The 12929-nt window shown below is 41.7% G+C and overlaps 1 protein-coding gene across 2 annotated transcripts in view; it reads left to right on the top strand.

Moving 5' to 3' along the window:
- The window catches only part of ppargc1b (peroxisome proliferator-activated receptor gamma, coactivator 1 beta), a 44628-nt gene extending 32081 nt beyond the window's left edge, over window positions 1-12547 (top strand). For both annotated transcript variants that reach the window (XM_017474301.3, XM_017474300.2), the window contains 9 exons: window positions 1535-1648; window positions 2411-3332; window positions 3435-3480; window positions 3845-3900; window positions 4773-5265; window positions 5360-5420; window positions 5597-5715; window positions 5808-5941; window positions 8610-12547. In XM_017474301.3, coding sequence (XP_017329790.1) covers window positions 1535-1648; window positions 2411-3332; window positions 3435-3480; window positions 3845-3900; window positions 4773-5265; window positions 5360-5420; window positions 5597-5715; window positions 5808-5941; window positions 8610-8701 — 2037 coding nt within the window. In that variant the 3' untranslated portion in view covers window positions 8702-12547. The remainder of the gene's footprint in view (window positions 1-1534; window positions 1649-2410; window positions 3333-3434; window positions 3481-3844; window positions 3901-4772; window positions 5266-5359; window positions 5421-5596; window positions 5716-5807; window positions 5942-8609) is intronic.
- The last annotated feature ends 382 nt before the right edge of the window (window positions 12548-12929 follow it).

Below are 12929 nucleotides of genomic sequence, written 5' to 3'. Positions count from 1 at the left end.
CGCTTTGTTGAAGGTTACAAAAGTCTTATTGTTACCTCAGTGAAAGCGGCTAACTGAATGCCTGGTACCTTCGCTTTTATTTGGGCTTGAATGAAATTGGGCTAAATTACAGAATGGTAAACAACCTTAAGCAACAGACGCTTAGGGGAGAAGTGGTTTGTTCTTAAACTGATTTAATATGTTCAGCTCAATGCATTAAGGGGTCAGAATGTTCCTCCAAATAGTATTCTTTGTAATTGAAAGCACATTGCAATAGAACAATATCTTGGAAATGACCCTTCCAGCACTATGGCTTTGTCTGGCTTATCGAAGATACTTAAAAGTATTGGCACCTAGAAAATTAAATGATGTTGTTAAAGACCATCAGAATACACATATGTTTTAATAAACTAACCTTTTAGATATAACACCTTACATGGAATGGTTAAGATGAATGGAAGTAGAATTGACCATATGGTTATGAATTGATATTTATACTTACACCAGTGGTGGTACAAAGTAAAAATAGACACTGTTCAACATTTACACTGTACATTTATTCTGACAGTCTCATTTGTAGCCTGAATGCTAGAGGATTATTTCTATCTATATCATAAAGATACAAAAAAAAAAACAACCCAACAACTCTCCTCTAACATTATGGTCTAGACAGGTGTATTTCTGTCTGGTCAGACATGTAGCTAATGGAGCTAATGGCCTCCTCCTTCTTCTTGCGCCTACTCAGACAGCTTTATAGCTTATTATGTCTGGGCAGCTGTATAATCCCAGAAAGTTTTAGAGCACCCTCTGGTGGCTAGTGCTGTCTGTGTGCCTCAGCCCCCTCAATGAGGCCCGTCTGTGTATCAAACAAGGGCCGCATTGAGGACCTTTGGGCTCCGTGGGGAGGGAGAGAGCCGAGCACATGTTCTCATGGAGTAGATGGCCCTGGCAAGCTGGTGGCGTTTTGTAGAGCGCAATGGAAGCACCCTGTGCCCCTTCACTTCTTTCTGTGGACTCTGAGAATCTGCCAATCTAACACACTACCTCAAGCTACAGCAACTTCGTGAGCTGAGGGTTATTTTTCCCTGCTAGTTTCATCATTGACTCACATCCCAGAGCCCAGGTTACTCCCTCAGAAAGCAGAAGAAACGGTCTTCCATCTCTCTCTCTCTCTCTCTCTCTCTCTCTCTCTCTCTCTCTCTCTCTCTCTCTGTCTGTCTTGTGTTTTGTTCCCTTGGCTCTGCCACCAGGGCAGCTCGTGGGGGGGGGGTTCGGGGGGTCGTTCCTCCAACACAGCAGCAATGCCTAGTACAGCTTGAAATTAGCATTGCTGTTTGACATTTCCCTGTTGCCATGCCACCTGCATTTTGATTTTGTGTTTGTGATTCTTTGGCAGGAATCAAAGCAGTGAACATTTCATGTGATGATGATGTGTTGTGTGGATGGATAGAGTGGCATGCCTGCTAATTAGTTGTCCCTATCTCTCACTCTCTCTCTATCTCTCTCACTCTCTCTGTCTCTCTCTCCCTCTCTTTCTCTTCTTTCCTGTCTACAGCTGAAAAAGCTCCTGCTGTCCCCCCCAAATGTGCCTGTGGGTCTGGACTCAAACAGGTTGAGCAGCGCGCTCAGTAAGACTCAGCAACTCAAGTCTGCCCGTCCTTTTCTGAAGGTGAGCCGAGCCCGTTTGTGGCAATAAAACATAAAACTCATGCACACAAAACTTGTGTCTGGGAAGGTTAGCATCAGCAGAGACACCATGCATTAAGCAGCACTGTCTGTGTTGTAACACTTTATTCCTGCCATCATGCTAATGCTTGGCGTGTGAAGAGAATGAAATGCTAATGCTTTTACCTGCGTGTGAAGAGAATGAAATAAACTGGTGTTGCTCAGAATTAGCAAGCCACATTGTGTTGCGTGTCTGTGCTTTGATGTGTTGTAGCTCTGCCAAGGCGAGTGCAGAATTAGCGCTGACTGTGGCCATCTGTCATAGCAAAACCATGGATTCCAGAGGGGTAAAGGGCAACCCTGCTTCAAACTAAGAGCTTACATAAAGCCTGATTCACTGTCTAGCTTCTAATAGAATGTTTCCAACTTTAGCTTATAATCACAGAGTATGAGGTAGATGAAGAAAAAGTCTTTTGAAGAACGAAAGATGGGTGGTTTACTGGAGTACGGATTTTTTTATTTTATTTCGGGTTGCATTCTTTATATCCCTTAAAGAAACCTCCTCCCTGAAACACATTAAATGTTTGGACGGGCTTAAGGACTAAAGCACTGCTACATCTCTCTTGTTAGGTAGAAACCAGCTATTGATTATATATGTTGATATGCAAGTCATTCAGGGTGGATTTTCGCTTTGTTACCATAGCTTGCTACTTGGTAATGTTATCAAATCTAATAAATCTCTCTCTTTCCTTTGGTCTCTTTACAGAGGGACAGAGCATACACAGTGGAGAGGAAACCGCGAGCGTTCAGGCCTGTTGGCCATCTCTGCACTGAGCTGCAACGCCACCTCACCCAGGAGGCCAACACCGAGGACACACATGCAGCTGATACCGAGGAGGAGGAGGAAGAAGAGGAAGATGAGGACAGTGACTCGGAGGATGAGGAGGGGGAGGATGAAGGAGAAGAGGAGTCTTCATCCAGCAGCGAGGTGGAGAGTACCATGTGCGCCGAGCCGCTCGAACCTCAGTTCCCCTTGGAGAAGGAGCGTCACTCTGTGGTGGAGCTGATCCGCTACATGCACACGTACTGTGTACCATCACGCAAGCAGGCCAGCTGGGACCGCAAAGATCGTGAAAACGTGACACGCAAGACCAAGCCTGAAAACCCTGCAATTCCTCGTAATGCCACCTCTAGCTGTTCTAAACCTGCCACTCACCCCGCGACCCTCTCCAACAGCAGCACCAGTAGAGGAACTAAACCCAAGATTCCTTTTGTACGCCGTCGAGAAACTAAAGCGCACTCTTTGCTTAAGGAGCTGCTGGAGGCTGTCGCTTCCTTTGATGTGAGCAAGCCTTACAGACTGCACAGCCCCCCGTATAGCCACAGCAGGACCACCGCAGCACGGCCCAAAGCTGAGCACAAAGACACGAGCATCATCGAAGGCTCTCAGGTGGCTGCCAAGCGGTCTAAATGGCCCGAAATTGATGAGGGCTCATTTTCGGTGCGCCGCTCCCGCCGCTTAGCCTCCTTCCCAAGCCGATTTGCAAAAAGAGCACGTTCGAGTGGACACTCCAGTGAGGAGGAGAGCTCAGTCCACCACCCTGCCATGGATTCCCCTGCTGAAGACAGCATTGAGAAAGCAGACTCCCAAAAGAGCCCTGAAACCCCAAACCTCTGCTGTAATGACGGTAAGAGACAAACAGTAGATCAGGAAGGTCGACAAACAACTAACTTCATAATAACTCTGGTATGACTGAGGATGTCTTTCCACTTTGTTTGTCTGATTGCAGAGAAGCGTGCCTGCCTCTGCCTGCCGCTGACTCCTAAATCCACAGGGTGTGTATTCCCCTAACTCCTAGTCTGCCATTATAGAATTGGTGCTGGTCCAGGCCTAAAGGGCTTTTGAATGTTTCTGGATGCCTCCCAAGTGACGTCTGGGAGACACGTAGTGATGCTACACCTTTAATATCCGAAAGCACCTTGCTAGAGCTTGAATTTGTTTTGCCAATTTTAGATTATTGGTGTGATGCTTAGTGACACCGATCGCTCAGAAATGCTTGGCATATAAGCCATCACTAAATATATTTTTGTGTATTAACATTTATTTTCTCAATTGCCTGTTCAGACTTGCTCTTGCTGTTCTCCTTATTATGAAGTCATGAAGTCCATTGACTTTTCACTCTCCCTTTGTCATGATCAGAGATCCAAGCAGGCCCTTTGAGCAGAATCTCTGCGTGGAACTGTGCGGCACTGCAGGTAATGTCATGCTCTCAAACCATTGTGCAAGTTCAAACTCATGCCATGGGAAGCCATGTACTCACACACAGGATTAGCCGTGTGCTCAGGAACGTAGACGACTAAATGAATAATGAAGCAGAGTGTTCCATTACATCAAAGCCACTAGGTTAGACTGACTGTGACATTTACATAGCTAATAGCATGGTGTTGGTTTACACCTGTGTCAGAATTATTCCAAACATTCATTGTAGACTTGTCATGAACTTGGCTATCTATATAAATAATATAAAATTTGTATGCCATTTCAGCCATTAATGGTGGGATTAGTAATATTTGAGTCAGAACGTGTTTGTATTATTTGTTGATGTTTTCCTCATATTCTGATCAATAAAACATCTGCTTAGAGGAAAAAACTATTCTGCCCCAGGCTCTGTAAATAGCAAGAAAAAAAGTGATTTTTAATTAGTGATTTAATTTGTGATTGGATGGATCTTGGTCATCCATTAATCACTTTCATCCAAGCTCCTCTTGTAATAGCATTCAAGCATCAGCCATTGTAGCCTAGGACAGCATTCAGGGGGCATGGCTTTGGAGGGGACACTGAACGTTGGGGCTCAATTTGTACCTACTAGTTTGAGCTAGCTTTTGGCCAAGTTGCTGTCTTTACCTTTATTTTTCCTCTAAAAAACCCCATAAAAGAACCATAAAATGCAAGAGCTTAATTTGTCCTGTTAAATTAGCTTTAATGTTTATAAGCATTAAGTTTATTAGCAACGGCTTGCACGAGCCATTGCTAAATATTATATTTAAGGCATTCATAGGTGTTTTTTTTTTTTGTTGTTATTTTGTATTGTTTACACTTTGGCTTACAAGTGTGTCCCATTTTCCAGGACTCACCCCACCCACAACACCACCCCATAAACCTGTTGAAGAGGAGCTCTTCAAGCCTGAGGTCAAGGCCGAACTCCCCAGCAAGGGCATGTGTCCAGTGCGGACACACCTGCGGAAGCTTCCGGAACAGACGGAGCTGTATGCCCAGCTGCGGCGCATGGGCCCGACGGGCGAGATCCAGAGCAAGGGCGCCTACAGAGACCATGACTACTGCATGCTAAACTTAGGGGAGAGCCACAAAAGGATTGCTGCCATCCTCCCAGTACCTGTCTGCTACACCAAGGTCCAGGAGGAAGAGGAGGACCAGATGGGGGAGAAAAACAGGCAGGAGGAGACTGAGGCCCAGCAGGCTGATTTGCCCCCAGACTTCTCCCCACACCAACCTGCAGAGACAGGACAACCCTCTCCTGCCTCCTCACCCACTCCCGAGGCTGATGCTGAGTGCCCAGACTCATGCCGGCCACCTTCACCCTGCCATCAGATCAACCTCAGGTAGTTCTGGAGACTCAGTGCGCCTGCTTTTACGTTGTTTGCTGTCTGTGTAAGTCGGTATGTCTTTAACTCTCCTCTCTTTGATTTGTTGTAGTTGCGAGAGCCACTGTGACAAGCAGAGCAATATCACTACACATGGACAAGAGGAAGATGGGGTAAGTAGTTTTGAGGCTGCATAATCTAAATTAACAGATCTTTTGGAGATGACCAAGTCAAATAAATGGACAAAAAATTACTGTTCCAGTTCCAGTCAGTTTTATTATTTTCCAATTCAGTATACAGTATGACAAAATACCTCTGTGACTGATCAATTATAATTTTGGTATTTCAGGACAAGTGCCAAGTATTGTACATTCACAATCTGCCGATCAGCGTCACACAGGCTGTCCTGCGCAAACGCTTCAAGGCCTTTGGCGAACCAGAGGACTGCCGGGTGCTCGTCAAAAAAGAGTAGGACAAATCCTGCCTGCTTTCTCACTTGGGTTAGTAGCTAAGGTATGTATGGGTACATACGATTCTAACCTGTGTGTATGTGGTTTTAGGGAGCGCTGTGGAGTCATCACTTTTAGGCAGAATCAGAATGAGCCGAGTCTGAAGCACAGGCGACATGACTCTGTGGGGCAGTATGCTGGAAATGGCAGTCGGAGGTTCAGCAGGAAGCGGTACATAGATCTGGGTAAGATGGAGGAAGAGGTGATGGGAGTCAATCCTGATGTAGAATGAGCAAGAGAGAAGCACTTTATTGAATAACTATATATATATATATATATATATATATATATATATATATATATATATGTATATACATGTAACAAGTTAGAGGAAAAACTGGAGGCTCTGTGTGGCAATATTTTGCTGGCACCCAACTGTATATAGTAAAAAGTAGTATATAGAGTACTCTATATATACATATAAATATATATACAGCCATTAATGTCTAAACCGCTAGCAACAAAAGTGAGTACACCCCTAAGTGAAAATGTCCAAATTGGGCCCATTTAGCCATTTTCCCTCCCCTGTGTCATGTGACTTGTTAGTGTTACAAGGTCTCAGGTGTGAATGGGGTGCAGGTGTGTTAAATCTGGTGTCATCGCTCTCACACTCCCTCATACTGGTCACTGGAAGTTCAACATGGCACCTCATGGCAAAGAACTCTCTGAGGATCTGAAAAAAAGAATTGTTGCTCTACATAAAAATGGCCTAGGCTATAAGAAGATTGCCAAGACCCTGACACTGAGCTGCAGCACGGTGGCCAAGACCATACAGCGGTTTAACAGGACAGGTTCCACTCAGAACAGGCCTCGCCATGGTCGACCAAAGAAGTGGAATGCACGTGCTCAGCATCATATCCGGAGGTTGTGTTTGGGAAATAGACATATGTGTGCTGCCAGCATTGCTGCAGAGGTTGAAGGGTTGGGGGTTAGCCTGTCAGTGCTCAGACCACGTGCTGCACACTGCATCAAATTGGTCTGCATGGCTGTCGTCCCAGAAGGAAGCCTCTTCTAAAGATGATGCACAAGAAAGTCCGCAAACAGTTTGCTGAAGACAAGCAGACTAAGGACATGGATTACTGGAACCATGTCCTGTGGTCTGATGAGACCAAGATAAACTTATTTAGTTCAGATGGTGTCACGTGTGTGGCAGCAACCAGGTGCGGAGTACAAAGACAAGTGTGTCTTGCCTACAGTCAAACATGGTGGTGGAAGTGTCATGGTCTAGGGCTGCATGAGTGCTGCTGGCACTGTGGAGCTACAGTTCATTGAGGGAACCATGAATGCCAACATGTACTGTGACATACTGAAGCAGAGCATGATCAGTATGCAGTATTCCAGCATGATAACAACCCCAAACACACCTCCAAGACGACCACTGCCTTGCTAAAGAAGCTGAGGGTGAAGGTGTTGAACTGGCCAATCATGTCTCCAGACCTAAACCCTATTGAGCATCTGTGGGGCACCCTCAAACGGAAGGTGGAGGAGCACAAGATCTCTAACATCCACCAGCTCTGTGATGTCATCATAGAGGAGTGGAAGAGGACTACAGTGGCAAACTGTGAAGCTCTGGTGAACTCCATGCCCAAGAGGGTTAAGGCAGTGCTGGAAAATAATGGTGACCACATAAAATATTGACACTTTGGGCCCAATTTGGACATTTTCACTTAGGGGTGTACTCACTTTTGTTGCCAGCAGTTTAGACATTAATGGCTGTGTGTTGAGTTATTTTGAGGGGACAGCAAATTTACACTGTTACACAAGCTGTACACTCACTACTTTACATTGTAGCAAAGTGTCATTTCTTCAGTGTTGTCACATTAAATGACATAATCAAATATTTACAAAATGTGAGGGGTGTACTCACTTTTGTGAGATACTGTAACTGTTTATGACCTCTTGATTAAAGCTTAAACAAAAAAAGATTGGTATCTGGATCGGTTTCGGCTGTAAAAATCTTGTTCGGAGCATCCCTAATGAACACCATTAAACTAAAGCGCTTTGCATCTGACGAGTAAATGAACTCACCCAATCCATCCTATAAGAGATTATTCAGATATATTCACAATATATGCAGAACAGTTCGAGAACTGACTCCAGCCCAGAACCATGATGGCGGAAAATGTCTAATAGTGTAGCTTTAAATATATTTAAGAGGAGCAGACTTCAAACACTGAACATTGATGTTTATTGTATTTGTTTACAAGATGGAACAGGTTAACGTTTTTTTTTTTTGCATACAGTCTGTAAAATTAACTGAAAATATTAAATTTAGTTTATTAGAAGGTAAATTAATTAGTCATGGCTCACACTATGTTCCTAAATTTTGTCATAATTGACCAGCTCAAGTTTTCTCATGCCTACTTGTGTGTTATATTGTGGCATGAGAAAACTTAATAAATGTGAAAGTGCAATAAAATATGTTGTCACTAAGCTCAATTAATAATCGTGATAAATAATCGAGATCTCAATATTGATCAAAATAATCGGGATTATCATTTTGGCCATAAGCGTGCAGTCCTACTATAAAATACTATACTGGGCGGCATACTATACTGTACTATACTACACTACACATAGCTATGCTAGGCTGTGCTATGCTATAACCTGTAGATAGTAAGTAGTTGAGCTCAAAATTAATTTTGTTTTGAATTTTAAATGTTGTCTAGTAGTATGTCAAAATGACTTTTTCAAAGGTCTTCTTTAGTAATTATTCAGTTATACCACAAGTCTGGTCGCTTTGACTTATTACTATCACTAGATGTTACACACTGACCTGTTTGACTTAAAACCTTCGTAAATGTTAGTAAAGTAATGTCCTACTACAACTGTGCTTTGTGTTTGGCTGTTCAGATGAGGCAGGACCAGGCCCAGTGAAGAGCAAGTATGACGCTCTGGACTTTGACACTTTGCTTAAGGAGGCCCAGAGGAGTCTACACCGCTGATACGCCTTACTGACAGCTCAGCGATCCTCATTCCTGAGCCACCTCACAACCTCAGCCCAGACTCCTCCTCATGTTTACATTTTCGAACATTGAAATCGGGGAAACAAAATTGGACCTTCTTATTGAGGCCGGAGTGCTGCTGGGGCATGAGGACGAAACCGAGAAATGAAACAACAATAGAAAGAAGTGTGTGGACGTCAAACACTAGTGGCCTCTGAGCGGCCCTGGTTTCTGTAGCAAACCCTTGCCCTCTCCGTTTGGTCGTTGTGACGTCTGTACGTGTGTTGCTTTTTTCGCTTCTTTTTTTGTAAACTTTTGTCACTTTTTCGGTGGAACTGCAACTCACCATTTTGTCGTACAAATATATAAACGATAATTGCTTTATATTAGCAAAGCGTTGTGGATGTTCAACTGTGTGTTACAATGACAAAAAAGTGTGGGGGAAACAAACAACAACAAAAAAAAACTCATAGAGTTTACAAATCAAAAAGAACAAAAAAAAAATCTGTCTCTTTTTTTTTGTCATTTTAGTGCTTCCTTATTTCATCTATGCACTCAAACGAGGTAGCGCTTGTGGTTTTCTTGCCTCTCCCCTCCTTCTATGGCTGGGTTCTTGCTGCTGGCTGCCACATATAACAAGCAATGGAGCCCGAAGACCTAACCAACTTTACTGTACCACTACTGTACAACTGCACCATTCACATTTACTCAGCACATTCATAATGCTTTCAGTGTGTCAGGTTCTAGGTATGCAATCAGTGCGCTTGGATGCATAGTGTCCTTTTTAGAATGAAGGAAAAAAACAATGACCATTAACGTTAAAAAAAGACTCTCAAAGGAAAATTTGGACTCTCAGTAGACTGTATCCCTCAAGGATATGAATGTTGATCAGTATCAGCTAGTTACACATCCCATCAACTCAATAGCCATTGGACTACAGATGAGTGTCTACGGGTAGAGAGAAGGGCCATGGAAATCCGGGAGGAAGTTATTACTAAAGCTCAATCTCCCGAGAGGTACCAGTGTATCTCTATGTTGTTTACATCTCCCTCTCTCACATGCTCTCTCTATACTCAGTTTTTCTACTCTCTCCTATATAATAGGGGAAGGTCTTCGGGTTTTTCTAGCTCTTGCCTCGTACTTTAAACTCTTAATCGTTCTCTGTCTGTGTTTGGAGTGTAAAAGTGTACCCACGTATATCTGATTGTGCCGTCTCTGTGTTTCCTCGGGTCCCGGGATGGGCTTGGCCCCAAGTTTCATGAACCTGGGAGACAGTCACTCTCTGCTTTGTATTTGTTTTTTTTTAAATATGGGGGTTTTGATTCTATCCTGTAGATCCTGTATAGTGGAGCCATGTGCTTTTAAGTGTGTGCGTGTGCGTGTGTGTGTGTGTGTGTGTGTGTGTGTTTCTTATGCATGATCCCTGCCTCACCTATTTTAACCAATCACCTCCTCAGTAACACACCAGGAAACTGAATGTTTACATCATTTGAATCCTTCTTTGACTTTAATCGAGCGCACACTAAGTACAACACGCCTTATTCAGCGTTAAGGCTACTCTATCAGGATGTGCCTTTTTGGCCGACCCTAGATATTTGTTCGTACACACTCTTTTCGTAGAACCTACACCGTTTTAAAATAAAAACCCGAATGAGTTTTTTGTTCTTAGTACATATACTACTGAAGGAGGATGTGCTGTTTACATGACTATATATAGATCTATATATACATGGGTATATAATCTGTACATAGCCCTGTGTCTAATGTAAACATGACTTGTATGGTTGTATGTTGTACAGCGATGTGTTCACATGTGTGTTCAAAAACTGGGGTGTCAGGTTGCCTGCTAGGGCAAAGGTGTATTAATGGTGCAAGCACGTGATGAGGATTTAAGTTGAGCAATACAGGGAAGCACGAAAAGGGACGTGGCTTCAAAAGTCAGACTCTGTTGTAAAAAAGTATCCCTTTAGAAGATGATAATGAGCTATTTTCTGTTCTTGCTTATTTTTAATTATTGTATTTAAAAAAAAAACAGATTTAAGATGCAATACATGTTATCAGAGACAGTCTTTCTCCTAAATGAAAGGATTTATTCTGAAAATTACTTGGCAGTCTTTGAGATGAGATCCTGTTCTGTATGTCACAGTGAAATACTGATTGAGAACTGGACTGTAGTATCACTAACAGCTTCTCATTTTACTAATCTGCAAGATGTAGATTAGTACCCTTGACTTTGGGTGCCGTGTATAATATTGCCACCAAAAATCCCTCTCACACAGTGGTGAACTTGTACGATTTGGATTTATGACTGTGTGTGTGTGCGCATGAGTGTGTGCGAGTGTATGTCATCGGACTGCTGGAGTGGGGGATTGTTGGTCAGTATTCAGACACTCTAATGGGTCAAATGAAGGTCTTGCAGACAGTCTCGTCAGGAGAGCCTTAAACCAACGGTCGGGGAAACAGCTATTAAGCTTTTATTAATAATATCTACTGTCCTTTTAAAAGTCCAATCTGTTTTCTTAAGTGAACTTTTTCAATACAGCCATACAAAAAGTTATATAGAGTACATATATATGAATCTATATGTATTTGTGTTGGTGTAGATAAATATATATATATATATATATATAAATATATATAGAAGATATAATTTCTTATAGAATTTTGACCATTTATTCAGCTTTTGAAAGCACTTCAATACATTTTAACATATGGTGTCAATCTAGAATATACAGACTGAGATAATCAAAATAAAAAGATTTTTAAAAAAAACTCCCAAAGGGAACCCTCTTTAAATGCAATACATCTCCATTTTAGCAATCACTATTTGACCAAAAAGTATACTTAATGTATGTATAGGAAAAGTGCAGTACCACATTGAATCTGTCTCATGAGTGAATGTCATGACCGGCTTTCTTGGCCCTGGTGTGTATGAGAGCATCTGTGTTGTCATTGCTACAATAAGAAGTGTAAGGAAAGAGACAAATCTTCTCACTTTATAACAATGTCACATCCTTGGTCAGAAAATATTGCAATATTGGAAAATATTTGTCAACTAAATCACGATTGTTTTATCAAAACAAATATTTATATACGCTACATCATGATCATAAATATCAAAATTCAGTCCCGTTTTGTGTTTATTTTGTGCCGAAGCGTCAGAGAACAAGGCGTCTGATGTCTTTGTGAATCCATGAAGCCAGTGATGGATGTAGTCTTGCTGCTTCAGTATCGTGTGTTTGGTGGAAACAAAATCAGCATCAAAGGGCATACATTGATTTCTTTCTTGTTTCATTTCTATCGATATTTTTTTTCCCTTTACATCTAATGACTATCAAACTCACTATGATTTTCCTTTTTTTAATGTAGTTTTTTGGAATATGGTAAATACTTCTAGTAAGATTTTCTATTTTTACATATATTGTTTTATTTTTAGGTTTTTTTTTCTTTTGGGTTTTTAAATTTTATTTATATGTCACTTAGCTTGAATGTCTTTTAATGGTGTTTTTTTCCCTTTATATTGTGTGATTTCATATGTCTTGAGAATGGAGACAAATGCATTTCAGTATTTTTGAATTGTTGAAATCTAGTTTCACAGATTATCTATATGGTGGAAATTATCTGATGTTATAAATTATATTTTAATTCATGTAAATAGTTGGGGAAAAAAAGATGATGGCTTCCTTTTAAACTGAATACATTTCTCTTCTGAGATTGTTTACATTATTAAACTATAGAAACTGATCCTCATATACTGTAAAAAAAAACAACAACAAACAAAAAAAAAAACAACTGACATATATTCATTGATTTGGCTCCAGACAATAAAAAACGTCCTAATGAACACTGACAGTGTGTGTTGTCTGTTAATGGATATGGTACAGTGTTTTATCATTTATTTGTTATACTCCACTTCTTTGCAAGAAAATAAGTTTGACAAGGATTAATGTGTTATGGGCTGATTTACCCTCCACATAAAGCACTGTTAGCACTATGAAATTATTCCTGGAATGAGCAGTGCAGGCTGGACGAGTTCGAGAGGGGAGGATGCTGAATCCCTGTAATAGCTGAGCTATACACTGTGTAAGCAGCAGATGCACGATTGGCTACTGAAAATTCTGTAACCAGGCAAAGTCTCATGGGAAGGAAAAAGAGAAGACCCTTTACGTTAATGCAGTATCATGATGATGATGCTGGTGGTAGTTTACTGCAGTATTGCCTTGTGTGA

The sequence above is a fragment of the Ictalurus punctatus genome, chromosome 8 (genome assembly GCF_001660625.3).
Source record: "Ictalurus punctatus breed USDA103 chromosome 8, Coco_2.0, whole genome shotgun sequence".
NCBI lineage: Eukaryota > Metazoa > Chordata > Actinopteri > Siluriformes > Ictaluridae > Ictalurus > Ictalurus punctatus.
This window is presented reverse-complemented; position numbering and strand designations above follow the sequence as displayed.